Source organism: Theropithecus gelada, chromosome 1 (genome assembly GCF_003255815.1).
Source record: "Theropithecus gelada isolate Dixy chromosome 1, Tgel_1.0, whole genome shotgun sequence".
In the NCBI taxonomy this organism is placed as follows: domain Eukaryota; kingdom Metazoa; phylum Chordata; class Mammalia; order Primates; family Cercopithecidae; genus Theropithecus; species Theropithecus gelada.
The window spans coordinates 74,491,232-74,516,301 of NC_037668.1; the positions used below are offsets into that span (position 1 = coordinate 74,491,232).

Below are 25,070 nucleotides of genomic sequence, written 5' to 3' on the forward strand. Positions count from 1 at the left end.
GTCCCTCCATGTGGCCCTCCATGCAGCTCCAGACATCCTTGCAAGTGTGCCCTAAGATTGGGGGAGTGCTGGGAAGGGAAAGGGCTTCTCTGCCCCACCTCATTATGTCAGAAAAGCAACTTAAGTATACACCCCAGTGATTGTGTGTGATGGCATCTTTCTATCTGAAGGATGGCACATTCTCAGGCTTCCCTTCTATCCTGGGTCTGTGTCCCAAACAATAGGACCCTCCTCTCCTCTGTTTTAGCCTTTCTAGACTTCACAATGTATTTGAGAGCTTCCACCCCATAATTAATGTAGTTAAATAGTGAACATGTCAAAATAGGATTGATAAATCGATGACTAAGTGTATCTATATATGACTCCTATTATAATGAAAAGGCATTTATAAAATACCCACACAGGTGACATTCTAAGCTCTGCAAAATGCTAATTATCATCCTTCCCTCCGGCCTCCCTTCTCCCAAATCAAGGGCAGTTTTTAAGTCCTTCATCCTTTTTATTAGCTTGACTCGTTTTGGAAGTCTCTGGGATTCATGATGGATGATCACCACCCTGGGTCTTAATCAGAAGTCCACACACATACTCAACGGTAAGTACCTCCTTGCAATTTCTCAAAGACCAAGTAAAACCTTGTGTCATCTTCAAAGAACTCAATCAGCTCCAAAATGTTCCTTAAATAGGGAAAATAGGAGGAGAGGGAAAAGGGGGGAAATGGTATTATATATTAAAGTCTACTTACAAATATACAATGAAAAAAATATACAACACCTGGCAGTGGGGCAGAAATCAACTTGAAATCAGAATGCTTATTAAAGACCCGCGTGTGGAAGCAGCCAATGGTGTTAGCAAGATTCAGGTCACCTTATCTTTCCATAATGTTTAGTCTCTGGTGTTTTCACCAAGTCTGTGCTGTCAAACCCCAGCCCTAAAACCCACTAGGTAGAGTTATAAAAAAGTCCCGGTCACATTAAACTGAATAAAATCTGCAGCCGACTGGAAGCAATTGCGGCTAATAACACTGAATAGTAGGTGTGTGTCCTGGAGGCAAGCAGCAAATAATTACTTGCCCTCCCTCTTGCCCATAAATCATGGGGCAGTATTTACATTGCCTGGAGAAAATGGAAACATCTGTCAAATAGACTTGGGGCCTAACGTGGGCACCGCTAGACCCTAACTGCTAAGCGCTGCTTAATGAAACGGCCGCGTTCCCGGCCACCGTAGCACTTGTGGCCTTCCCCGGTGAGCACTCTCTGTCTGCCCGAGTATTTCAGTGCTCCGCCAACAAGGTCGTCTTGTAACTCAGTAGGGAAGCCACCAGCCTGGATATTGGAGGTGTTGGGGGCTTTTTTTCTTTTAAAGAATAAAATAAACCAAGTAGAGTCTCTAATGCTGAACTAAGAAGCTGCAGGGCTGAAAATAAAAATCTGTCCCTCATAAAAAAAATGCTGACTACTTTGGGAGATACCAGGCTTTTACTAGTGTGAAGGCGTCCAAATAAGATGGGCAAAATGGCCTCATTTGAAAGAAGATTGTGAAGGCAGTGCCTGGAGTTAAATCAACAGCAGCCCCCATCCTCCAAGCTTAATGACAAAGCCATCAATACCAGGCCACTGGCTCCCTGCTGACCCTGCCATGGAGGGAGAGAGGGGGAAGTGGAGTCTTAGAGGTGACCCTGATTTAAAGCCACGCTGAGAGAGCTGCTCATTTGGAGCTGGTGGTGGGCAGAATGAACTGAGGCTAGAGATGACCTGGACCCAGCTATCTAGAAGGAGTGCTAGATAAGGTTCCAGAATCTTAGTGGTATCTGCACATACGTAAATATTCTGGGAGTAGAAACTGCAGCAAATATTCTTAACAGTTCTCCTCATCTTGGTATTAAGGGCAAGTCCTTAAAGATTTCTACCAGGCAACACTCAGTCAACCTAGTTTCCACAGGTACCAAAAGAAATAAAACCCCATTTCCCCCCAACAACCACTGATTCAGATGGTTCGTTCTTCTAACTTGCCCGAACTGCTGATTATTTACAGTATTTCAGAAGACACAACAGCTCCTTAGATGTTACTGCTGCTTTTCCTTTCTCTCCCTAATACTGAAAGGTGGAAGGAGGTACCTGCCTTGTGGGGACAGGAGAGCTAAATGCTGGGGTCAGGAGATAGTAAGAAATAGCCTCCGCTTCTGTGGCCAAGCGTCCCCCCAGCGAAGCAGCGAGAATCACATGATACTCACTTGTTTCCCTGACACTGATACAGCGTCTCCACCTCTCGAAACACCCTACTTCGACTGTGCCCTGCTTGTTTTTCAATGATCTGTGGGAAGAATAAAATCTGTCATGTACACCCACCTGACTTCAAAACAGCCCACTGGCAGGAGCCCTCTGGGAGAATGCAAGGTCATCCTCAGGCCAAATCCAGTGTCCAGCAGAAGTCTGGCCTAGGCCATGGTGACACCAGCACTGTGGCTCTGTTGGCAAAGCAGCAGACTGGCCTCAGGGCTTTCCAGCCCAGCTGAGCCCGTTCCACTCTGGCCAAGCACAACACCAAGGAAGTGAATGAGGCTGCCGCCCCCAGCTGCCCAGGGGAGACTGAGGCAGCCGGCTAGACAAAGAGCTACCTTACTCAGCTCCTCCTCCTGTGGGCATCTCTTATCCGCCTTAAGGGTAAGCATTTACTGCGTCTACTGAAGGATCTTCTCATGCTGGAGGGAGAAAGGTTGATGGAGGACACCATGGGGAGGAGCTAAAGCTTTGACACCCAGCTCAGAGGCTGCCTCCATGATCCCCCTGGCAGAAGTAGGCTCTTCCTCTTCTGAGAACTTACTCTTTGGCAGACACTGTGTTAAATGATTTATTTATGGCTGGGTGCGGAGGCTCACGCCTGTAATCCCAGCACTTTGGGAGGCCGAGGTGGGTGGATCACCTGAGGTCAGGAGTTCTAGACCAGCCTGGCCAACACGGCGAAACCCCGTCTCTACTAAAAATACAAAAAAATTAGCGGGACATGGTGGTGGGTGCTTGTAATCCCAGTTACTCAGGAGGCTGAGGCAGGAGAATCACTTGAACTAGGGAGGTGGAAGTTGCCGTGAGCCGAGATTGTGCCATTGCACTCCAGCCTGAGTAACAGAGTGAGACTCCATCTCAAAATAAATAAATAAATAAATAAATAACAATAATAATAATTCATTAACACAATCTCAGTTGACCTTTATGACAACATCAAAAGATAGGGAGGTATGAAACATTTGCCCTCAGTCCAGAGCTGACTCCGAAGCCCTTGCTATCCCACACCTGCTCAGATGCTCTAACTTCTTCGAGGACCTGGAGGCTTTGTCTCTCCTGTGACACCGTGGGCTGCTCCCCCTCCACACCTTTACCTGAGATGCTTGGCAAATGCTGACTGAAGGAACAGATAAGCCAACAGATGGGAGGGTGGTTTCCAAAGGGACTGGCTGCCTCTGCAAAGCTCTCTGGACCCATCTGGAGCCTCAAACCACTGCACACCGAGCCTGTGGGCAAATCTGCAGAGCCTAGCCCTGCCTTACAGCTCCAACGTGCACAGTGGGCAGCACAATGACATCCTCTTGAGACTTCAGACTTCTCCAAAACGATGTGGCACAGACATCCATGATTAACTATACTTTTCTAAAAAAGTCTTTGACTGTAAACCACAGTGGGCCCATTTTCTGGGTAGAGAGGTGTAGTGCTGGGGAACAGAAGTGATTCAACTTCATTCCCCAAGCATTTCAGATCAAAGTTATGAAGAACTTTCTAGCAGGCAAGTTTTCCACAGCAGTGTTCTCTGAGGAGGTAATGGGCTCTTGCTACTAGAGATGGGGGAGTGAAACATGGACAACTATCTGGGCAGTCATAGAGGAAATTCAGGGTTAGGTTATCTTGAAATTCCATTCCAACCCTGAGACTCTAGGATCAGTTGGGTGCCTGTAGGAAAAGCTGTAATAAGCTAAGTATTGTAGAGCCGTGTTGGGAGAAGTAGCCCATCTCTAGGGAACTTTGAAAGAGTAGGGGAGAGAAGAAACATGGGCAGAACTGCTGAAACCAAGGAATTGCCAAGCCAGAGTCCAGTGTTTGCCCCAAAGATGCTGGGGGGACGTGGAGGAAGGGCCAGGTTTTCCTCCCATTATCCAACCTTGAAGAAATAAACCTCTCATCCATAAACGTATTTAAACCTTTGAAAATCAGTTTATGTTTGTGGTTTTTACCACATTTAGACAGATATATCAATTTTTTTTTTTGAGACAGAGTCTCCCTCTGTTGTCCAGAGTGGAGTGCAGTGACGCAATCCTGGCTCACCTTTGCCTCCTGGGCTCAAGTGATCCTCCCACCTCAGCCTCCCAGGTAGCTGGAATTAGAAGCACATGCCACCACGCCCAGCTAATATATATATATATATATATATATATATATATATATATATATTTTTTTTTTTTTTGGAGACAGAGTCTTGCTCTGTCACCCAGGCTGGAGTGCAGTGGTGTGATCTTGGCTCACTGTGCAACCTCTACCTCCTGGGTTCATGGGATTCTCCTGCCTCAGCCTCCCGAGTAGCTGGGATTACAGGCATGCACCACGCCCGGCTAATTTTTTGTATTTTTAGTAGAGATGGGTTTCACCATGTTGGCCAGGCTGGTCTTGAACTCCTGACTCAGGTGATCAGCCTGCCTCAGCCTCCCAAAGTGCTGGGATTACAGGTGTGAGCCACCACGCCTGTCCTAATTTTTCTATTTACACTTAGGCATATGTTTTAAAAATTACTTGTAATTTATACTGATCTGTTTCCCAAAAGAAATTGAGATAGTGCTCTTGTTACCATGTGAAGCAATACTCCAGCTGGAAGGAACGTGGCTTAGCAGACTTGCTCACCCTTCTAACCCGCAGCTGGGACTGTGGAAAGTTGGTTCAAAGAAGAGAAAACATTTCCTTCAGGATCCCATTGGGCTGGGATTGCCAGTGTGAGGTGGCACTTGACCTGGTGGCTCAGGTGGGTGATTTGAAATCAGCTTGGATTTAAAAAGACCCTTTCTCTAGGTGAGTAGTCCTCAAACTTTGGTGGCTATGAGACTCACATGGGAAAGCTGGTCAAGCCACAGAGATCCAGGCCCTATCCTACATCTGGAAACCTGGATCTCTGTGTGCTTTGTTAGAGCTCTAAGGGCTTCTAATACACAGTAGCGTTCACAGCTGCCCTTCCTACATCAGTAGTCCTCAAGGGTTCGTGAGTGTCAGAGTCACTAGGGGAGTTTGTTAACATGTGTATTGCTGGGCCCACCCCTGTTTCTGAGTTGGTACTTCTCAGGTGGGGCCAGGTAGCTTCTATTTCTAACAAGTTCCCAAGTGATGCTGAGGCTGGTCCAGGGCACACATTTTGAGAACCAATGCTCAAGATCCAGCTGTTCTTCCATGTGGGGAGGGCAAGCGGAGGCACAGAGGGGTGACACGAGCCACTCCAAGGCCTTGCAGCTAATTAAAGGCAGCAATGAGGCCAGAGGCCACTTCTCCTGCCCCAAAACTGAGCGCTCAGTCACTTTAGTTTTTTTTTCTTTTCATTATTTTTTCTGAGATAACATTCAAATGTTACCAAATCAGTCACCTTAGTTTTTAATTCTCACTATCATGCTAACATCTAACACTTGTATAGCATTTTGTGACGTGTAAAGTGTTTCCACCTCTCCCAGGATATTTTAATTTTCATCTTCATAACTGCCTCAGGAGACAGAAGGGAAGGTATCATCATTTAGAGATGTAGGAACTGAGGCTTACAGACATTTGATGACTCACCCAAAGTCAAACAGTTATAGTTTGTCAAAATAGAAATTCAGGTAGGCCTTCTAATTCCAAATCTGATTGTCCACTCCCTGAAGTTGACTTCATTTGTCAGAATAATGAGAAACTTACTATAAGCCAAGCATTGTGCTAAGCACTTTACCTGTATTAACTTATTTAATCCTCACAACAATTCTACATAGGTTCTAGTGTTACACCCATTTTACAGATGAGAAAACTGAAGGACACAGAGGTTAAGTAACTTGCCCAAGGTAACACAGTAAGTAAGTAGAGAAACCAAGATTTGAATCCAGTGAATACAGCTTCAGAGCCCCCATTCTTATGGAAAATAACATTTATTTGGTTCAGGATGAGCTAGAAATGACTATTTGCAAAGTAAAGCCTGGCATTTAGCTGAGACACTCACTTTGACGGCATACTCTTTGCCATTCTGTAGGCTCACGGCACCTTGAACTTTGGCATAGGCTCCCTCTCCAAGCAATTCAGAGGTCAGCTTGTACATATCTAGAGGTGAAATGGATGAGAGGAATAACAAGATGAGTCACCCTACTGCAAGCTCAGATGGGAAGAACTTCTGTGGCTCAGCTTCCCTGATCAGACGACACAGGCACCCGATGACTCTAGCACTCAGTGACAAGGAAGACAAGTAGCTTTCCCAACCACCTCAGGACCCATTTTCTCAACAACAAGACCACGTACAAGGCATCCTGTTCCTCATTTTAGAAATGAGGTCAGCAAAAGGGTCTCAATTCAGCACATACTTCCTGAACATCTACTATGTGCCAGACAGCATAACAGAGTAAGGAATAAAATAAAGGCCAGGTGCAGGGGCTTACACCCGTAATCTGAGCATTTTGGGAGGCCAAGGCGGGAGGATTGCTTGAGGCCAGGAGTTCAGAACCAATCTGGCCAAACACAGCAAGACCCCATCTCTAAAATATATATATTTATGATCCCTCTCCTCTAAGGGTTGCAGTCCAGTGGGGAAGACAGACACATACACAGGTGACCCCAGAATAAACCAGGCATTGGTAAACACTATCACAGAGGGACAAGGTACAGTAAAAAAAAAAAAAAAGTTGAGGGAGGAAAGGGTTAAATACATTCAGAGAGGCTGGGCACGGTGGCTCACGCCTGTAATCCCAGCACTTTGGGAGGCCAAGGTGGGCGGATCAAGAGGTGAAGAGATCGAGACCATCCTGGCCAACGTGGTGAAACCCTGTCTCTACTAAAAATACAAAAATTAGCTGGGTGTAGTGGCACATGCCTAAAGTCCCAGCTACTTAGGGGGGCTGAGGCAGGAGAATCACCTGAAGCTGAGAGGTGGAGGTTGTAGTGAGCCAAGTTAGCGCCACTGCACTCCAGCCTGGCAACAGAGCGAGACTCCATCTCAAAAAAAAAAAAAAAAAAAAAAAATTTGTTCGGAGAATCTGGAGGATCCTCAGAGAAGGGGTATGATTTGAATGAATATTCATGTACTCATTTACTGACCACCTATTATGTGCCAAGCTCTGTGTAAGCACTGGCTATACAAAGGAGAATAAAACACTGTTCTATTTTATACCCCATACAATGGAAGTCACTGGAGGCTTCTGAGAAGTCTCCAGAAGTCACCCACAGGAAATAGACAGAAGTAGGATACAAAGGATGCCTTGAGGTTTTTAGGGTACTGAGTCATAGCTGTTCTAACAGAGTAATAGATCTGGGTTAAAGGAACATCTAGATGACCTGCCCAAGCTTACAAAGGGCACAGCTCTTTGAGCCGCTTCCAAAGGACGCCACATCTCCATCATAGCACTAGCTGCCTGACCTCACCCCACTCAGCCTCCACTCTTCAGCCTTTTCCTCTTGAGGCACCTAGCATTGAAACCACAGCCAGAGCTGAAGACATTGCACCCATGAATTAGATTTTATCACTTTCAGTCAGGAGAAGTCCTGTCATTGCACAAACTGTCCTTAAAAAACAGGAAGTACTCTCTCGTGTTAACTGAAAGAGCAAAAGAGCTGTTGATTAGGAAACTATTTGAAAACCCTTGGGATCTTTGTCTCTCCCCGATCCCCATCCCCGACACATACAAACACACACACACACACACCCCTGCTGTTTGAGTTAAAGGCAAACAAAAAAACCCTGCTGAAAGTACCTTCTTGGTTCCACCATAGTTTGGTCTTTCAGTTGTTTATAAGAGCAGATGGCACACTGTTATTTGTAAGTGTTTTAAATGATGTGCTTCTCACAATGGACACGTTGGCATTAGCCCTTTACACATACCAGGATAGGTGGGTGACTGGAGGTCCCATATTCCCAACCCATAAAGTGCTTGTTATTGGAACTACTCTGCAGAACAGCCAATTCACTAGTGTGTCTGGAAGGCTGGAAGGAGGGACCATGAGGGGAAGCTACTTCAGACCTCACAATGAAAGAAAACAAAACAGATGAAGTGGGGCATGTTACTCCTAGGAGTAGCTACTGATGCTTTTGGTGCTTTGCACAAGTGTCCAATCACCCCATCACATGGCCATTGATAACAGGACCCACACTGAGCCTAGTGCCTTGCACATAGAGAGTGTCAAAAAATGTCTGATGACCCAGTATCGTGTCTACGGAACACAATATGTACTCTATAAAATGTAGTCAAACACATACAGCATAAGTAGCTATAATCTGAGAGACAAACTCTCTGCTTATAGGAGACTCAAGTTTCATTTGCGGCCATGACCTTTGGTATTTCTCTCTTCCTCTTACATGGTTCTATCTCTCAGCAGCCCCTCCAGGAATAGCTGAGGGAAGAATCACACCTGAAAAAAGGGTGGAAGACCCCAGGCAATGTCACTGATAGATAGGTCTTCCTGTTCCCTGAAAAGGAAGCAGTACCTGAGCCATTCACAGGAGGCCAGTGCATCATCTGAGAGCTTTTTCCATCCCCGCTCTCTTTCTGTAATGCCCTGTGTAAACTCCCTCATCCCCATCTTATCTCCCTACCACACAGATAACCACCAGCTGGCTCTAACTTGACACATTCTGTGATCTGGATCTGTGGCTCCCGGAATGCTCCTCCCATACTTGGGGAGCTGCAGGCCCAGACATAGGGGAGTTGTGTGACCAACCTTCAAACTTTCCTGGCAAGCAGTCAGTGGCCCGGGCCCTCCGCTTCTTCTTCCTCCTCCTGTCACCATCTGCGATGGGAAGGGGTTCGCTGCTGCCCATCTCTGGGAGATATAAGGAGAAGGAAGGGAAACATCACTGTACTGATCAAGCTGTAAATTTACCCAGAAGGAAAAAAAAAAAAAGGTAGTCGGGGGAGGACCCAGGAGGCTTACACTGATGGTTTTTAAATATCTGTGAAGACTATTGATTTGTTTTGACCTAGGAGGAAAAACTAAAGGCAAAGCCATTATGGGAGATCATTAACTGTGGAAAGGAGCTCAGACAGGCAGGCTAGATTAAAAGAAGCCAGCGGAAGCCTGCTTTAACCAAGCTCATTAGCGCATGGATTTAGATCTGCCACCGGTCAAACCATATTTTCCAAACAGAACAATGACTCCATAGGCAGAACATGACCTGTGACATCCTCCAGCCTCAGCATCAGAAAGGCAAAACCGAGGGAGCTAGGCAAGAAGGGGGTTGCGAGCAGGGGTCCATGCAGATGAGTCACAGGCTCAGCAACATCGCTATGGATGCGCACAGGGCACAAATGGCCTGGAGTGGAGACAGCCTCTGTGAAGGTAGCAATAGGGTTGGGGTTCAAAATGGCCCCAAATTACTTCATGTCCAAGAGCACGGACTTGAGTGCCTATGGAGCCTACGGCATCCTCTCCTCCCATAGCTCCTCCACCAGAAGGGCTGCAGGTAAGGCCCATTCAGAAGTCGGCAGTTGACAGGTCTGCGCCAGGCTGCTGGATGAGGTCACTTATTGCAAAAAACCTTATTATCTCTCATTGGCAAGCACCTGGCTCCCCATCTTAAAGGGAGGATTTGTCAGGCAGGCATTCAGACACTGCACAGATTGGGCAGAAACAGGTCAGATGGAAAGAAGAAGCAGGACACTGAGATGGGAAAGAGAAAAGGAGGAACAGTGAACCAGTGCCCAATCGCAGTCCTGTTTCTAAGACACTCTAGTATGGGCCTTTCCCTGTTAAAGATAAATTACTTATAGAACATGTCATGCCCCTGATCCAGAGTGGAGCCTTAATACTCTTTGCCTGCAGTTAGAAATAATAAGATTTCTCTGAAGTCTCTGGGTCTAAATCCCCACCAGGGTGATTAAACCTTTACATCCTTCTAAAATAGAGGCACTCGAGTGCTGATGGGGTATACGACGTGAGAGACTTTTAGACCAACCTTCAATAAACACAGGCTCTCGGTTGTTGGTGTTTTTTTTTTTTTTTTTCCTTCTTTTTTTTTTTCTGAGAGCTTTTAAAATGGAAGCTGGCTCTTCGCCCATTGAGGGGAAAGGCCCACTCTCTTCTCAGAGGATCCGGCGGCATACGACCAGAGAAAGAGCAAGTCTGCTAGGAAGACTGGTTAGTGCCCAGGCAGGTCCATACACTGTTCTCAGAGGCAAGTACATGCCAGCCATCAGGAGAAAGCACACAGGACGGCACTTTCAACACCACAATCCAGACAGCACGGTTACGCAGCCAAGTGTCTGATAGCTCAATTTAGGCGCATTCTTCCATCCATTTTGGGGATCTGATGACAGCACATTTTAAATTATAGTTTAGAATGGGGAACAGATAAACACATGGATAAAAGAAATCCACAGAGGATCTCAAAATATAACCGTAGCCAAGAGCTTCAAACACAAGATATATCTGGGGACGGCAACACCCTATGAATTCAAAGAATTAAACATCTGGCTAGGCACCGTGGCTCACGCCTGTAATCCCAGCACTTTGGGAGGCCAATGCGGGCAGATCACTTGAGGTCAGAACTTCGAAACCATCCTGGCCAACATGGTGAAACCGTGTCTCTACTAAAAATACAAAAATTAGCCAGGCGTGGTGGCGGGTGCCTGTACAGTGCCAGCTACTTGGGAGGCTGAGGCAGGAGAATCGCTTGAACCTGGGATGCGGAGGTTGCAGTGAGCCAAGATCACGCCATTGCACCCCAGCCTGGGTGACAGAGCGAGATTCTGTCTCAAAAAAAAAAAAATCAGCACCTCAACACCCACCCTCACCAAGGTAAATTAAAAGGAAAAAAGCTGCCCAAATGTATGACACAGTGGGAAATTCAGCAGAAATAAAACGCAGGGTCACTTATTTCAGGAGCTCAGGGAGGGGGTGCTGGCCATCGGGGCAGCAGGCTGAGAAGGAGGAACCACTGTCTCTCTCTCTTGCCCTGACCTTGAGTGCAGTCCAGAGGCAACCCGTGTCCGCATCTATTTTCTCATCAGCACCGCAGGCCCAGTGCAGAGGAAACAGATTTGGGTTTCAGCTCTTTCTCCTTCCCCTGTCCACACTCTGATGGAGGGCCCCAGGACAAGCAAAACAGCCGAAAGGCAGGCAGGCAGAGCAGAGGAGCAGCAAGAGGACTGGAGGCATTATAATTCACAGGGGACACTCAGGCACATGACTTTAATGAGAAAACCCTGTTAGCGACAATTTATACTTGGTCTTTACCACAGCAGGGCTGAGGGAGCCTCTTGTGCGAGAAGCATACCTCAGAGCACTGCCACACACGTAATATTAGATTTTATGGCTTCACACACACACAAAGATAGAGTACCTGGTATATTCTGCATGGATTTCAATGAAAGAGGGTACGCCAGAAGGGACAAATGGTTAAGACTTTCCTTGGAAACGGAACTTGGAGAGTTGTTTCTGAAACTAGGAAGGAAAAAATGTAGGAAGATGGGTGAAGTGAAAGAAACATGCTTAGTTTCCCTGGTTACAAAGGGGGAAGAGAGAGGTGTCATAATCTCACCAAAGCGTTGCTAGTTGCCCATGTGGAGCCTGGCCACACACTGTTTTCATCACAGAGTCCACTAGCAGGTTTGTGGGGCCTTCATTCACCAGGCACACACTCACGGGATAAATGCTGCCTCAGGGAGTGGGACCCCCCCACAGTAAAGCTGCACCTCGGCTCACCTGCTTCCCTTGGCCTAGGAATTCTTCTTGGTCACCAAAACCCAGCTCAATAGTCCCCACCCTTTTGCAGCTCCCTGATAACCCCAGATGAGTTAAGGTTTCTACAAAGACTTTGGAAGTCTGTTAGGCGCTATGCAAATGGAGGGTGTTACTGAGCAGAACTAGTAGTTGGTGCTCCATCCTCTGCTCCCAAACACCCTGCGAGAAGCTCCATGAGGGCACTGATTTTATTTGGTCTTGAGTGCTCCCCTGTGTTCCTAAAGGCCGAGATTGTCCCCTGTTCACTTGTTTCTCCTACAGATCATGGCACAGTGTCAGACACATAGCAGCCATCAGAAATTGCACTGAAATGGAAATGATATGAAATGACGTGCATACTGTTAGGTGCGGGGTATGTCACACTGGCCCTTTAGGTACCAAGTGCACATCCTGAAAGAAACATGGGTACAACTTTGCCCTGCAGACAATGCAGAGTAAGGCTACTTAGTTCTATGAATCCAGTTCAGGAATTCTACTAATTTCTGGATAAACCCCCTTTCAAAAAAGGGTCTAGAACACAAAAGGTCCTTCACTTTCTTTTCTTTTTTTTTTTTTTGAGATAGAATCTTGCTCTGTCATCCAGGCTGGAGTGCAGTGGCACGATTTTGACTTACTGCAACCTCCACTTCCCGGGTTCAAGCGATTCTCCTGCCTCAGCCTCCCGAGGAGCTGGGACTACAGGCGCGTGCCACCATGGTGCCTGTCTAATTTTTTGTATTTTTTAGTAGAGATGGGGTTTCGCCATGTTGCCCAGGCTGGTCTTGAACTCCTGACCTCAGGTGATCCACCCGCCTTGGCCTCCCAAAGTGCTGGGATTACAGACATGAGCCACCGCACCCGGCCAGGTCCTTCACTTTCTAAACAGAAGCCTGGTTCTTGCTACAGGATTGAGCAATGTGTCTGTTATGATAGAGGAGGAAGTGGGCACTTCTCAGTTTTCAGGCAGATCCCAGCTGGTCTGGAGGCTCCCAGCACTTCCGCTGCCTCCAGCCCTTGCCTTCCTCTTGGGAATGGCTCAGCGGTCCACCACGTGTCTATTAGTGGAGGTGGAAGTGGAACTGAAGCAGCAGCAGGCTGCTTGCTGACAGGGAAGGCACACAGGCTTGGCATCAGGCGAGCAAGGCAGAAGCCCTGGTTCAGATATTACAACAGAACCAAGGCCAAGTTACTGTGCCTCTTAGAGTCTCAGTTTCCTCATCTATCAAATAGGTTTAAAAACACACCCACCCTGTCTATCTCACAGGTTGTTGTAAAGACCCAATGATGGCCAGGTGCGGTGGCTCACACCTGTAATCCCAGCACTTTGGGAGGCCGAGGTGGGCGGATCACCTGAGGTCGTGACCAGCCTGACCAACATGGAGAAACCCCGTCTCTACTAAAAGTATAAAATTAGCCAGGCATGGTGGTGTATGCCTGTAATCCCAGGTACTTGGGAGGCTGAGGCAGGAGAATCACTTGAACCCAGGAGGCGGAGGTTGAGGTGAACCGAGATCACGCCTTTGCACTCCAGCCTGGGCAACAAGAGCGAAACTCTGTCTCAAACAACAACAACGACAACGACAAAAATACCCAAAGATATACTTCATATGTTTCCAAAAACATATGCACATGCACAGGTATGTATGCATCTACCAATAGAGTAGAAAGACTAGACGGAAATACACAAAACTGCTAATACACATACAATTTTAAAAAGCGCCAACTATGTGGATATTTTGTACACATTATCTCTAATTCTTATCATAATCTCAAAAGGTAAATATTTTTGCCATATTTCAGGTAAGGAAAGCTCAGAGCAGGCAGCTGGTAGATTAAATAACCTACCCAATGCCAAACATCTAGTTAGTGGTTTAATTGGGATTCAAACTCAATGCTGCTCTTTCAAGTCCAGACCATTTCTAATATATAATAGTTTTCTCTATGTGATGGGGTGATTTTTATTTTCTTCTTTATATTTGCAATATTCTCTTAACTTGTATACAGTGAAATTTATTTTTTACGCAATTCTTGTTTAACTCACGTTTTATTTTTAAAAAAAGTACACCATAATCTTTCTCTAACACATATTGAATTTGGTATCTTAGTTTTTAAAAATGTGTCTGGATTTCTCTGTATTAAAATTCAACATTCAGTGATGAAAGAAACATTTTAGGAATAATGGTGCCTTGAAGATACTAATTTCACAATCATTCAAAACAACCAATGTTATTTTTTTTAAAATGCTACTTCTTAAAAGTAAATATTTTATAAAAACAAATGAAAAAATGTGCTGAACATTGGAGCCTGAGAGCTACAGCTCTCCTCCACTGCACGAACTGCAGCAAGCTGCTTAGCTTCTCTGAGGATCAGTTTCCTTGTATATGAAATGAGGTAAGCAGAAGGCCTGGGCTGTCCACGTCACAAGGCTGCTGTGAGGATCGAATACGAGACTAGAAGTGAAAGCGCCACTGACTTACTCTTCAGTAATACTCTATTTATTGGACACCTACTGATCATCTGCTGCTAGACAATGAGAGTACAAGAGAAGACCCAGTCTCTTCCCTGATGGGCGTTTAAATCTGCTGCTGACACTTAAAACAATTTCAACACAGTAGGACAAGTGCTGGGACAGGGAGGCACCAGGTGCTGTGGAGCAGGCGAGAGGAAGCTAACCCAGTTGGGTAACTACAGGAAGAGACAGGTAAGCCTCAATACCTGAGGGATGAGTGGGCTGGTCAGACTGGGGCCTGGGAGAGAGTGTCCCAGACCAAGGAAGGGCTGGTCAGGCTGAGGCCCTCCTGGAGGAGGGACAGAGGGTCAGTGGGGGCCACTGGTGATCGCTCTGGCTGGCAGGGGCACAGAGCACATGGGAAGAGCGATGACATTAGCTCACAAGCAGTCTCATCGTCATCGATGACAATGTCTCCATTCCTAGGCATATGTTTATCTTGTTTTCTCCATTAAAATAGGAATGCATATTTCATTTCTTTGTAAAACCTGTTAGTGAACAAGCACTGATGGAACTGAAAGGATGTTAAGTGTTAAGGATACAGATCCAAGAATCATCCTGGTTCCTGCAGGGGAGAGGTACAGAGAACTCACAGAGCAGATGAGGAGGGGTTGGGGAGGCTTCCTAGAAGGACTACTACAGCACGGACATTCCTGACATGCAAGTACCCATCCACCATTCTGCCCCGGAAGGTGACCTCGAGGCCCACCTTCTGAAAGAACTGTGTTACTTCTCCACAGTCTTACGAGCCACACTGTCCCCAGAGGAACCAGATCTGTACTCCAAATTTTGAAGAGCCTGCAGCGAACTCATCAGCTTTCATATCTGTGCGTGAAACCAGAGACGATCCACTCCCCACTAAGAACCTGACTTTGCTGGCTAGCTCAGCTCTGCAAACTTAGCTCACACTCCTCTCCCAAGCACTTCAGAATTCTTTTCAAGGTCTCCCCAACCTTTAAGAGCGATTTCCCTCAGCCAAAAGAGCTTTCTTGAGAAGAAATAGTGGTGAGAGCAAGCAGAGGAGTGTAATTACCGACCCTTCTCGGGCATCAGCTAGCTGAGCATTCCACAACAAATGGAGAATGCAGAAAATGATCAGGAACTGAGGGACGCTGAAAGGAAGTGTCATGGGCACTCTAAGGAAGTGGCCAAGACCAAGAAATGTGAGACAGAGGAGGCAATGAGGGGGTGCCTGGGGAGACTGACCCCAGAACACTTACATCTTTGAAGTAGCAGCCGGAGCAGTATTAGAGTCCACATGACTACTCCTAGTAGTGACATTACTCACACGCACACACGCTGCTTACTGTAGGCCAGGCAGCATTCTTTTTTTTTTTTTTTAAATTATTATTATACTTTAAGTTCTAGGGTACACGTGCATAACGTGCAGGTTTGTTATATATGTATACTTGTGCCATGTTGGTGTGCTGCACCCATCAACTTGTCAGCACCCATCAACTTCACCAATGCTACACTTTACATATACTAACTTATTTAATTATCACAACTTTATGAGCTAAGTATCCAGATTTTACAGATGAAGAAACTGAAGTACAAAGAGATTTAATGATTTGTTCAAGGTTACATACATCGTAAGTGGCAGAGCTGAGATCTAAATCTAGTCTGGCTCAGAATTCAAGCTTTTAACCATTACACTGTATTTAAATCTTAATGCTGAAAGGCAGAAGGGGGTAGCTAGTAAAAGTAGCCAGGCACCAGTGAGAATGCTTTTGTTTATAAACCTTAGCACAGAGCTTCCCTGCTGATGTGCTGTGAATGAGATGTTGATCCCCTCATCAGGCCTCCAGTCACTCGCTGTTACTCAGGTATGCAGAACAGTATCATTTTCAGCATGTGCTATGATGTGAAAAGGTTGGGCAGCACTGCCCCAGCTTCCAGAAATATGAAGGCATTTATTACCACATTATTATCATCCTATTCATCGAAAACCTCATTCATCAGAAGTTTCTTCTTCCTGTTCTGAGCTTGCCTTGTATTTTGTGTTTTGTCATCTTATGAAAGATGAGTTCCCAACCAAAGTCCACCCACGTTATTTCATGGCAGTTCTGGTGTCAGGTACAGGCTACGTTCTTCTGCCTGACCCATTAGTGGGAAGATTGGTTTTGTGGCATCATTATTATGCGGGGACAAGGAGAGGGTACACTCAAACACTAGTCAGATTTAACACATGATGGATGAAAGGAGTCACTTGTAAAGTCAGCTCAATCAAAGGACAGTCTGTTCACGGTGATACTGCAAGGGGCTAAGGTATTCTTCCCCAAGAGTCTGGTGTGAGGGGAGGCTGGGCCGCAGCATGCAGGTGGCAGCGTCTCGCTTCGCTGCAATGAAACTGGGAGGTGAGGCCTGCTAGGGTGCCAGCAAGGAATCCCCCACAGGCCTCAGACAGGACTGGGGGCCTGAGAATCCCAGACACAAAAGGTCACAACTCTAGTCCATCTTCTCCCTCTGTTCTGATTCTGGGATCACAAGCAGCCTTCAGAGCTGTCACTGCATCTCCTGGTGGAAGGAACGGCAAGAGGAAGGACATGGAAGGGGAGAAGGAAGTGTGTGCTGAAGAAACAGCAAGCAGGAGGAAAGGGCTGGATGCAAGTGGGGAGCAGCGTGTAAAAAGCTGACGAAGGTGGGCTGCGCTCAGGCCCCCAGGCACAAACACAGCCCACGAGGCTCTCCAACCCCCAGCCCCTGTCTACCTTCCAGCCTCAGCACCCAACACAGCCATTGTTTCACGGAAAAATGAAACTAGCGGCTAGTTCCGCTTGCAATTCAAGGGATCCCACACGTGCTTTTCCTTGAGTCAAGTGCTGTACTTCGGTTTGCCGCAGAAGTGCTTTATGAGTATTTCAATTTTGTTACACAGAATATTAAAGAGATCTGTACTCAGGGTTGGAATTCAATAAAACTGATAATTTTTGCTACTTCATCAAGGACATTCTTGTGTGAAAATGGCATTTAAAAAAAGCCAGGTGCGGTGGCTCATGCCTGTAATCCCAGCACTTTGGGAGGCTGAGGTGGGCATACCACCTGAGGTCAGGAGTTCGAGACCAGCCTGGCCAACATGGCAAAACTCTGTCTCTATTAAAAATACAAAAATTAGCCGGGTGTGGTGGCAGGTGTCTCTAATCTCAGTTACTCAGGAGGCTGAGGCAGGAGAATCACTTGAACCTGGGAGGCGGAGGTTGCAGTGAGCCGAAGTCGTGCTGCTGCCCTCCAGCCTGGGCGACAAAGTGAGACTCCATCTCAAAACAGAAACAAAAACAAAAAACTGGGAGTACAGAGCAGTGGAGAATACAATGGCTACTAGCACAGTTCAGCATCACCACCTGGACCAAGGCACCAATAGTATTACCCATTGTTGCTCTGCAACAACAGAGAACATCTTAGTACTATTACAAAAATCATTTTGACTGCACAGATTCCTGGAAGAGTTTTGGGGACCCCCCATGGTCTGCAGTGTATGCTGCGAACCACTGGCCTAGGTGATGGGGAGGGACTGGGTGTGACTGGAGCTGTGCCTGGGGGCCACGGAATTGACTGTGATGCGAAGAACAAACTGGAGGCTAGAGAGTGAGGGCTGAAAGAGGCGGCTGTAACAGCCCTGGGCAGGGCGAGAAAGGCCTACAACGGAGACAGGGAGAGCAGGGAGAGCAATGAAGAGGAGGTGAGGTGTGTAACAGAGTGAGGGAATGAAACCATTGAGGCAGAACTGATCCTAGTCCTACCAAATGACTGAAGAAGGTGAAGGGAGCAAAGACCATGGCTCTTCTTGAAGGAAGGGACAGTGTCTAATTCCTCTCCATCCCCACTGCCTAGTATGCAGTCAGGAAGAGGCGGGCCTCATATACTTATGATTACATGTTTATTAACCAAAGTCAGGTCACCATAAGAACAGTAGGACCATCAAAGAGGGGGAGACTTCAGGAAGTGGAGCTGGCTGGGGATGGGGAGCAGGGAAAGACAATGGCACCACCGGGGAGCTTCAGATGAAGAGGGGTGACATAGCCACCAGGGACTACGAAACTCACTGATCAGGCTAAAACCACGCTCACTCAGCCCTCGTCTGACCCAAATCTGCAAGTGAGGCATTATTCACAATCTCCCAGGCATGACAAACCTCCGGTGACAGTGTAACCCAGAACACTTCAAAATGTCATCATATATATCACATATACGTTTAAAAAAAAACCTGAAAAGATACATCTCAAATTATTATTATTTCTTGAGCTAGGGTCTCGCTCTGTCACTCAGGCTGGAGTGCAGTGGCACCATCTTGGCTCACTGCAGCCTCCACCTCCCGGGTTCAAACAATCCTCTTGCCTCAGCCTCCCAAGTAGCTGGGACTACAGGCATGTACCACCATGCTTGGCCAATTTTTGAATTCTTCATAGAGACAGTCTTGCTATGTTGCCCAGGCTGGCCAAATTATTAGCAATGGTTATTCGGGGAGGGACAGTGTCTAATTCCTCTCTATCCCCACTGCTTAGTATGGAGCCAGGCAGAGTGGAGCTTCATATACTTCTGTTGTGTTTTAGCTTGTTTTGTTATGAAGTAGTTTTAATTTCATAATTAAATAGATCTGGCCAGGTGCAGTGGCTCACACCTGTAATCCCAGCACTTTGAGAGGCCGAGGCAGGCAGATCACTTGAGGTCAGGAGTTTGAGGCCAGCCTGGCTAACATGGTGAAACCCCATCTCTACTAAAAACAAAAATTAGCTGGGTGTGGTGGTGCACACCTGTAATCCCAGCTACTCAAGAAGCTGAGGCAGGAGAATTGCTTGAACCCAGGAGGCAGAGGTTGCCATGGGCCGAGATTGCACCACTGCACTCCGGCCTGGGTGACAGAGGGAGGCTGTCACAGAAAAAAAAAAAAAAAAAGTAAATAAATATGTTTTAGTTATATGTTTTCCTTATGACCCCTGCCATGTCATTCTGTAGAAATGTGTTCCTCCTACTAAGCGTTATCTGAGTTGTACCAGGGCAGCTCCGCTAATCCTAGCTAACCAACTAAGTGCTGAAAACCATGATCTGCTAGACGGTCTCTTACCTGCCCCTTCCTCTGGATGTATCAGATCATTTCAATTTGAAGTAATCTAAGGATAACTGAAATGTACACCCAATCTTACCTATAGGTTTTTCCAACTTTTGGGAAGATACCGTCTGTAAACTTGAAATCCCAAATGAAATAAAGCCCCTGTCAGGGAGTTGGTGTCTTCCAGCTACACGAAGTGTCTCAATGGCCTTTGTACGTAGCTGGCAATCTTCGGTTCACCACTGGCCTCTGACATGGAAACCCTGAAAAAGCAGAAATAGAAAGGAAATCAAAATGCTGACTTCTTTAAAAGGACCAGAAAAGAGAAAGACCAATCTGAACATGCCCCAAACCTATGAGTTACCCCACTAAGTAGATATACACACGGCAATCACAGATTTCTCATCTTTAAAATCAGACACTTGAATTAAATTTTTTATAGAGATAGAGTCTTGTTATGTTGCCCAGGCTGGCCAAATTATTAACAATGATTATTTGGGAAGGGGCAGCATCTAATTCCTCTCTATCCCCACTACCATTAAGCATTGGAAGATTTAACAAAGGTCTGAGTGAAATTTTTCAGATTCTGTTTCCGTTATGGGATTCCAGACCCAAAAAGATGTAACTGGACCTGGGTGATAGAAATAGACACCTCTGCTCTGAGGAGTCTCAGACAAAAGGCAAAAGTTGACAGGCCGGGCATGGTGGCTCATGCCTGTAATCCCAGCACTTTGGGAGGCTGAGGCAGATGGATTGACTGAGCTCAGAAGTTCGAGACCAGCCTGGGCAACATGGTGAAACCCATCCCTACAAAAATACTAAAATTAGCCAGGCATGGTGGCACGTACCTGTAGCTACTTGGGAGGTTGAGGCAGGAAGATTGCTTGAGCCCAGGAGGTTGAGGCTACAATAAGCCAAGATCATGCCACTGCACTCCAGCCTGGGTGACAGAGTGAGGCACTCCTCTGCTATCCACATTTTTAGACAAATGAGCTGGGCTCTCTCTCTTAGTGGCCAAGTCCAGGTGTCATAGGCAAGAGGTAACAGAGCCCGAAAGATAAAGTAGACGCTGAGAGCAGCAGGTGGCATGAATGGGAACAAGGTTTTGTGTTGAATACATAATTATTGCTAGTTTTCAATCTGATGACTTCACTTTCTCTATGTTCACTGTTATTTTAATATCATGGCTCTAGCTATCACAAGTCAAAGTTGCTTTGTCAACTTCCCTATGAAATAAATATGCATTTCCCCTTTTCTCAGTGGGAAAGCCCTGAAAATGCAACTTAACTCTGAATTCTGAGCCTTTATGCCAAAATTTCTAAAAAGGCTTTCTAACCGGAAATTGGGTGTGTTTCACCATGACCTCAACCACATGTCCCAAGCAGGACTTGTGTCCAACCCCCACCCACTGCCTCCTTCCTCCAATTTCTCTTCTTCCCTATCAGATCATGTCATCCTGCCAGTTACTCCTTAAAGGCAAGCACATATCTTTTTCATCTTTGTATTACCAGCATCTAACGTAGTATCTGGCAAAAATGGGCTCTAGTGAATCTGAATGAATTACTTCATACACAAAATATCTCTTTACTGTCCAATAAAGATGTTAGCACAGTGGATAGTCCTTCCTACTATGCTCTTCATTCCCAAACAAATCTGAAACCCAATGAAATTATTTCTGGGGCCTAAGGAAACTCAGGGTATGCTCTCTCTCTTCATTTCTACTACCACACTTCCAGGGACAGCCTTGAACACCTTTCAATGACGGGATTTGGCTCTATCAGCCAGGCTGGAGTGCAGTGGCATGATCTTGGCTCACTGCAGCCTCCACCTGCCAGGCTCAAGCAATCCTCCCACCTCAGTCTCCCAAGTATCTGAGACTACAGGCACGAGCCACCACGCCTGTCTAATTTTTGTATTTTTTGTAGATACAGGGTCTCGCCATGTTGCCCAGGCTGGTCTTGAGGTCCTGAGCTCAAGTGATTTGCCTGTCTCAGCCTCCCAAAAGTGCTAGGATTATGGGCATGAGCCACCACACCTGGCCTTGAACTTTCATTCTGTCTTTAGTCTTGTCATAGGTTTAGATCTCCACCTGGTCCCTTCTTGTTACCTATGGTAGGAGTTGGCAATTTTTTTTCTGCAAAGGGCCAGATGGTAAATATTTTAAGCTTTGTGTGTCACATGGTCTTTGTTACGACTCAATTTTGCATTTGTAGAGAGAAAGCAGCAGACAATATATAAATGAATGATTGTAGCTATATGTCAATAAAACTTTATTTTTGGACACTGAAATTTAAATTTCATATGATCTTCATGTGTCATAAAATATTGATCTTTTCTTGATTTCTCCCCAACCACGTAAAAATGTAAAAAGTACTCTTAGTTTGCATCCACACAAAAACAGGCGGTGAGTCAAATATGGCCTGTGGGCCATAGTTTGCCAACCCTTGGCCTATAGTAGAAAAAAAAACCCTCAGAATTCCTTACGGACTTTGCGTATTTTGCCACATGGAGCCACCTTAGGCTGGGGAAGTAGAAAGCGCAGGGCTTTTGGGCATTAGGTGCTAGGTTCCAGTTCTGGCCCTACCATCTACCATCCTGGTAGCCTTGCACATAAAATTCAACCTCTCTGAGCTTTACTACCATCATCTATAAAATGGGGGAAATAACGCTTACAACACAGAGTTGTCATGGCAATTAAGTGAGCTAATATATATAGAGCTCATGGCACCAGTATCTGGCATACAGTAGGCACTCAATAGTAACTCTTATTCCAGCTTCTGACATGGCTTCCCCAGATCAACTGCGGCTCTGGAAAGCAACCCAGCCACTCTGTGAACCACAATTGGCCGCAGGAGGGAATAAATTGACAGCAAATACAAAGGCAGAGAGAGAATTTGGAGGTTTTCAGATACATGCCACAGGATTCTAAGTGCCTGGTTAGCCCTAATTCCTTCTGGCACCATGTAAAATTTCTCTAGTCCCTTTTTCCTCCTCAAAAATTACTTCTCACAGTCCTTAAAGATTCTTGGCATTCTTTACCAACTACCTAGATGGACCCTGTAGCCCTCTCCTCATTCCTGTACCTTCTGCTGGTATAGGGCTGCGGTGGGGAAGGGTGACCATGGTCAGACCAAACCTACACGGATTGATCGGCCTTCAGCTGGGTCTTAAGTAGGCTGGGCCTGGTGAGGCACCCAATTCTCTCTCAATTGTTCATGAATTTCTTGCTGTACTGGGAATTAAATTTCTTCAGCGCTTAAGAACTAGACTTTCTACAAAAGTTTTAGAGCCAAAAAAAAAAAAAAAAAAAAAAAAATCACCATGTATACCAACAAAAGATCCATCACATTACTTTCAAGTAAGAAAATATCAGTGAGGCACAGGTAAGGCTAAGATTTATGGTATCTCTACCCTTGGTCCAAAAAGCCAGATCTCGGCTTTTTGTCACTTCCTTGCTCTAAAACTTCTAATGGGTGTCCACTGCCCCTGGAGTAACCAAGCTTCTGTGCTGTCACTCAGGGCCTCCACCATCTTGTCCCAGACCAACCCTCTATGGGAGTCTTAACCTGCAGTCTAGTCAAAAGGGACTGAATTTCCACCTGATCGCTCTAACCAATTCCCAGCTTCCCACACTTGTGCATAATTAAATCACCTGTAACATTTTATTACATGTCTTCCCCTAGACTGTGAGCTAGGGACAGGGTACAAACTATGTCTCCTTTATCTCTGGGTCCCCTACACCTAGCAGAGGTTCTGACATGGGGCAACCACTTCATAATTGTTAATGAATGGATGGAAACAGCTGAAGTTATTCTTCCCTTAAGCTGTTTTAGCTGGACTCTTATTAGAAGACTGAGTACAGTCTGGGTCACTGCCACAAAGCAGAAAAACCGAAGAGAAAGAAAAGAGGCATGACCAATGTGATCCAAGCAATGGAAAATAGGTTTTAAGAGTGAGGTTAAAGAGACCAAGGCTGTTTAGCCAGGAGAAGAGAAGATGAGGCCTAACTGGATTCTGACTTTAAGTACAGAAAAGGTTATCATGAGAAAATCTTGATCTCATCCTCCCTTTATAATCAGAAGAAACTTTTCCATATTTATGGAAAATGGAACAAGAAGAAATGACTTAAGTTAAGGCCCGAAGGGTTTAAGCTGGACAGAAAGAAGAACCAAATTAGGCACCACTTTTCCAGAGATACTGTTATTGTACTTTTGGCAAGTGAATTGGAGGAGTCTTGCCTGGCACTTTTGTTGAAGGCTGTGCAAAAAGGAATACATATGCTGCTCTGTTCCTGTTTACTGTGGAGAGAGGTGGGTGAAAACACAAGTCAGGTAAGATTTTCTAAAGAGGCACTGATTTTTATTGACCCATTTCCTACAGGCACTTTCTGCCAGGTTATGCATTGCAACCATGTGCTGGAACAATCTAGTATCTCAAAGGTTCCTGATAGGGCAATGGAAAGAAAGAGAAGGTAACAATGCCGGGGAAGGGAAGATGGCCCTAATAAATACACTTTCTATAAAAACAGTACCAAACTGGGCATTCATATATTTGTTAATATTATTACATTTAAAGCTCACACTCATTGAGCACCTACTATGTGCCAGGCACTGTGCTGTTTTATCTCAATTCTCTTAACAACCCCATGAGGTAAGTAATATTTGTATTCTCATTTTACAGATGAAGAAACAGAAACTCAGGAAGATTAAATAACTTGCCCAAGTCACACAGGTAACAAGTGGCAGAGCCAGGACTCAAACTCAGGTAGTCTGACTCTAGAGTCCATAAACCTAACTACTGTCTCCCTGTAAGGATGAGACGCTGGAATATAAACTTTAGTCTCTCTGAATCCTGTTCATATTCTCAGCTCTTCCTCATACAGTCCCAAGTCAGGACATTAGCAAGAGTTGAGGCCTCAGAAGTGAACCGAAATACTCCTTTGATTATCAGCATCTATAAAATGGGGGCACTAACACCCACATCACAGAGTTGTCATGGGAATGAAGTGAGCTAATGTATATGGAGCTCATGGCACCAGTGCCTGGCATACAGTAGGCACTCAATAACTAGGAACTGTTATTCCAGCTTCTGACATGGCTTCCCCAGATCAACTGTGGCTCTGGAAAGCAACCCAACCACTCTGTGAACCACAACTGGCTGCAGGAGGGAATAATCTGACAGCAAAAACAAAGGAAAGAAACAGACTGAGGACTCTCAGATGAAAATGAGCACATGCAGGACTTGAACGCCAGCCTCTGGACTCCAAGTTAGTGCTCTTTCCTACTTACAGACTCTTGCTGAATTTGAGGGTGAGAAAATGAAGAGATAGGATGTGCCAAATGGGCTGCCTCCCGCAACAGACCCTTTTGTAATGAACTGTCAATCTCCCATCAGAACCCATGCCTGAAATACCAGGGTCCTGCAGCCTCTGTAAACTGGTTCGAAGATTCTACTAGCTAAGGATGGCAATGCACTGATTTATGGCATTGTGGGTGCTGCCAAAATGCTCACCTATTAAACCTATCAAGCAGACCTAGTCCATGCAGCTTCCAAACTAGGCCAGTGATTCACCGTTTTAAGCCTCTTCACTGATGTCCCCATTCTG

At 45.8% G+C, this 25,070-nt stretch overlaps 1 protein-coding gene across 3 annotated transcripts in view; it reads right to left on the reverse strand.

The window, feature by feature from the left end:
- The window catches only part of MKNK1 (MAP kinase interacting serine/threonine kinase 1), a 46,144-nt gene that overhangs the window by 16,399 nt on the left and 4,675 nt on the right, over positions 1-25,070 (reverse strand). Inside the window, exons 2-6 of one of the 3 annotated variants that reach the window (XM_025357833.1) lie at positions 19,560-19,728; positions 8,910-9,011; positions 6,208-6,305; positions 2,231-2,310; positions 601-674 (exon numbers count right to left, since the gene is read on the reverse strand). In XM_025357833.1, coding sequence (XP_025213618.1) covers positions 601-674; positions 2,231-2,310; positions 6,208-6,305; positions 8,910-9,009 — 352 coding nt within the window. In that variant the 5' untranslated portion in view covers positions 9,010-9,011; positions 19,560-19,728. Of the gene's footprint in view, positions 1-600; positions 675-2,230; positions 2,311-6,207; positions 6,306-8,909; positions 9,012-10,143; positions 10,169-11,529; positions 12,717-19,559; positions 19,729-25,070 lie in introns of those variants that run through there. The other 2 variants (XM_025357824.1, XM_025357842.1) reach the window with 2 other exon arrangements.